The sequence below is a fragment of the Oryx dammah genome, unplaced genomic scaffold (genome assembly GCF_014754425.2).
Source record: "Oryx dammah isolate SB20612 unplaced genomic scaffold, SCBI_Odam_1.1 HiC_scaffold_1, whole genome shotgun sequence".
Taxonomy (NCBI): Eukaryota; Metazoa; Chordata; class Mammalia; order Artiodactyla; family Bovidae; genus Oryx; species Oryx dammah.
In genome coordinates, this window is record NW_024070185.1 from 110,376,962 (window position 1) to 110,381,035 (window position 4,074).

Sequence of the window (4,074 nt, forward strand, 5' to 3'; positions counted from 1 at the left end):
GCCGAGCTCTGCCCACCTCCGAGGCCGGGCTCTGTCCACCCCGGAGGGCGGAGCTCTGTCCACCTTGGAGGGTCGAGTTCTGTCCACCTCCGAGGCCGAGCTCTGTCCACCTCCGAGGCCGGGCTCTGTCCACCTCCGAGGCCGGGCTCTGTCCACCTCGGAGGCCGGGCTCTGTCCACCCTGGAGGCCGGGCTCTGCCCACCTCGGAGGCCGGGCTCTGCCCACCTCGGAGGCATCAGCAGCAGCAGAGTCGGGGGCCAGGATGCCTATGCTGTCATGAGTCACACCTCCTCGGAAATGACGGCTCGTCACTTCTTAGGGACTGATCCTGCCATCAGGTGTGATGCCAATTGCAAAGGAAAGATCCAAATTATTTTAATTTGGAACACAAAGAAGGGAACTTCATCTTTGAGGACACAAGGTTTCCCTGGCATCAACAGATTCGTGGGATGAGTGGATCCACCCTGAGGCTGGCAACGGTGGAGAGAAACTCACTCCACAAGGAGCCCCAGCACTTCTCCGGGCCTGGGGACACAGAAGCCGCAGGGAGAGGCTGGGGCTGGCAGGGCTGAGGCCGAGCTGTGGAGGAGGAAGGGAGGAAGGAGGAGAAAGCCTGAGGCCAGGATCTCAGGAGAGGGTGCAGGTCCGCAAATGGGCATCCTGGCCGAGCTTCGGGGACCACTGCCCGGGGGGCGTCCCACACGTCACAGGCAGGGGGAGCAGAGTCTGGAAACTCCCTGGGAGACTCTCAGGGCAGGGAGCTTTGAGGACGACTCAGCTGGAAACAGGAGGAAGAGAAAATCAGCCTTCCTGGGGGCTGGAGGCGAAAGGCAGGAAGGGGGTGACCGTGGGTTCAGGGTGGCACGGGGCCCGTGGGCAGCTCTGGGCTGGAGCCAGGGCCCCTGACCTCAGCTCCCCATGACTGACACCCTCCCCCATCCATCCAGAGCCCCCACCTAGGACAGCCCGACAGGGCTCGGCAGTGGGCAGGCAGAATCCGGCCAGCTCTCCACACACGGACACAGGAGGTCTAAACACACACCCGTCCTTCCACAGGGAGGAAGGTGCCCGTGGTGGAGAGAGGCAGGGCTTGTATGTTTCCATGATCCGAGGAAAATGTCAGATAAAGTACTCTAATCATGGGCTTTAAAATCTGAGTCAGACTTTAATCAGCGACGCTGACCTTGTAACTGCCACTCGGTATCAGATTCTCCCACCACCCACCCCCACGACTTCACAGCCGTCAAAGGCAGCAAGCAGGATCTGTCAGGAACGACCTACTTAAGATGCATTTTTTTGAAGGGAGAAAAGGTAGGACTCTTATGCTGTTGAACGATTTCTATTTCTGTAAAAATAGACTGCTATAATGAGCCCCAAAGATCAAAAGACTCAACAAAATGGAATAACATTTGAATAACTTGGATTTGACACACAAAAAGCATTTCAGTGTTATTTAAAATAGACATCTACTTCCTTAAACTGCATTTTAAAATGAAACCCAATTGTGAGAAAAATCTTAAGAAAAAGAGATGTGTACACGCATTTAAAAGTCGTAAAAGGCACTGAAACAATCACAACAAAATTAATGAATTACCATTTATTATTACCAGATTCAGCTGCCAGTCACTCAGACACTGTTGCTGAAGTTATCAAGACAAGTCTTTATATACTATAAGTGGGGATTTATCTGACTCCAAAAGTGAGAGTGATGACTCTCATTAGCACTAAGAGATATTGTTGCTTCTAGCAAGGAGGGGTCTACACCAGGTTCCACGTGCTGTACAGGAAGTTACAGGTTTGCGAAGAGCAGCTGACTGTCAGGCGAACAGTCTGAACGAGGATCTCAGTCTGGAAAAAGGTAGAAAGAAAATACGGGCTCATTCGGAAAGCGCAAACAGTCAGTGGAAACAGAATACGCCCCACGTGTCTAAATGTTCCCATGTGCCCGGGGTTTCAGTGGAGAGGCCTTTACTTTTGACTCTGACAGTAGATCAGGACACACTCCTCACTGTAGATATCGCGAGCTGTCGTTACTGAATGCAGTGGGGTTCAGCGGAACGTGAGCTCCAAGTGTCAAAACAGTCATGAGGTTGAGACACTTAATAACTAGGTCCCTCAGAAGACAGACTCTCCTGTATAATCGCTCACACCCATCTACCCATCTTTACTGCACTAAATTTCTTTGCATTTTAACTCACAATATTACAAAGAAAATGGCACAAATGCCTAGTTGGGATGCTACTAAGCTTTCAGGCGTTGGAGAAGGAAATGGCAGCCCGCTCCAGTGTTCTCTCCTAGAGAATCCCAGGGACGGGGGGCCTGGTGGGCTGCCGTCTGTGGGGTCGCACAGAGTTGGACACGAGTGCAGCGACTTGGCCCCACCAGCGAGCCTGAGCACGAGCCTGCCCGAGGACAGTCTGGGCTGCTCCGCGCTCCGAGGTCAAGGGCAGGCCAGCCCGACATCCTCCCGGGAAGGCCTTCCAGGAAGTGGCTTGGCGGAGCCGCCGTCTACGTCCTCTGAAGAATCAGCCACGCCACAAGTGCACGTTTTGCCACAATAATCTGTGTTGTCAGTTTCTTTTTTTCCCCTAATCTGGTAGTGGAAGCTTACAGATTCACTCTGTGAGAATGTAGTTACAGTGAGATGAAGCAATCTTGCTTAAATTCCTAACAGAAACGAGTAATGCACAAATATCCTCACAGTAAGATGGGAACAGGCCCTTTGTAAAGGTTTTGACCACTGGATCGATCCTGAGGGACTGGATACTTCTGTAAAGATGGTAACACGGCTCCAAAGACACGGCAGAAACTCTGGCGGGAACCGAGCGCAGACTGAGACCACCGACCCGTCGCTCCCCAGACGCGGGGAGGACGCACCCGCGGCCGCAGGTCCCACTCAGACAGCAAGCGTCAGCAGGGGCTCCAAGACTCTTACAGCGACCGATCTGACTGAGGCTTCTAAGATGCCAAAGGAGAGGCAGGTGAAGGAAAGAAGGGGGCGGCCACGGCAGGAGCGGGGTCACCGCCCGGCAGGGTCCGAGGCGTCTGCTTGCAAAAGCCGGGACTCACCAGCACGCCGTCCTCGTTCACTTCTGGGAAGACACCGACCACCAGCCACGTTTTCAAGGTTACAATGTCTCTTCATCCTTCTTTTGGCAGTCCCCTTTTGTACCTTTGAGAGGATCTATCAGCTCTATTTTTAATTCTATTTATTTAAATTACATATTAAAAAAACAAGTTTACCACCTCTCTCTCTACCCCCACCCTGCCTCTTGCACCAGCCTGTTCTGAGTGTGGCTTCGGTTTTATTAATTTTTTTTGATCACACATGTAAGAGAGATCTCATGGTAAATAGTTTCTCTGGCAACTCATCTCGCTGCTGCTGCTAAGTCACTTCAGTCGTGTCTGACTCTGTGCGACCCCATAGATGGCAGCCCACCAGGCTCCCCTGTCCCTGGGATTCTCCAGGCAAGAACACTGGAGTGGGTTGCCATTTCCTTCTCCAATGCATGAAAGTGAAAAGTGAAAGGGAAGTCGCTCAGTCGTGTCCAACTCTTAGCGACCCCATGGACTGCAGCCCAGCAGGCTCCCCCATCCCTGGGATTTTCCAGGCAAGAGTACTGGTGTGGGGGGCCATTGCCTTCTCCACATCTTGCTGCACAATGTGCTAAATGAAGGCACGCTCTCCTGGTGAGTACTTTTGTTAGCACACACGATGCCAGTTCTTCACTCTCCACACGAGGCAGCTACTCGTCCCTGCAAGAGCTGGACGGAGTCCCGGCCGCAGAGACCGCACAGCAGGAAACACCATCAGGTCCTTCACTGGAAGAGCCTGCTGACCCCTGGCCCCAAGGGCCGTCCCTAGTGCAGACCACACGCTGCCCTTCCCACGTCTGCAGCTACGCTGCACCACCTCCCAGCTCATGCACCAGCCCCCGAGAGCACTTGTTGGGTCCAGTCAAGAAGCAGAGGTTGTGGAGCAGAGACGTGGCCACATCTGAGCTGGGCGGGCACAGTGATGAGAGGTCTTGGGGAACCACAGGCCCCAGAGCATCTTTGTCACCCAAGCTTCTG

At 53.6% G+C, this 4,074-nt stretch overlaps 1 protein-coding gene across 1 annotated transcript in view; it reads right to left on the reverse strand.

Annotated features, from left to right (window-relative positions):
• The window catches only part of SNTG2 (syntrophin gamma 2), an 84,570-nt gene extending 83,466 nt beyond the window's left edge, over positions 1-1,104 (reverse strand). Inside the window, exons 1-3 of the mRNA XM_040239069.1 lie at positions 957-1,104; positions 496-579; positions 64-287 (exon numbers count right to left, since the gene is read on the reverse strand). Coding sequence (XP_040095003.1) covers positions 64-287; positions 496-579; positions 957-1,104 — 456 coding nt within the window. The remainder of the gene's footprint in view (positions 1-63; positions 288-495; positions 580-956) is intronic.
• Positions 1,105-4,074: the final 2,970 nt, after the last annotated feature.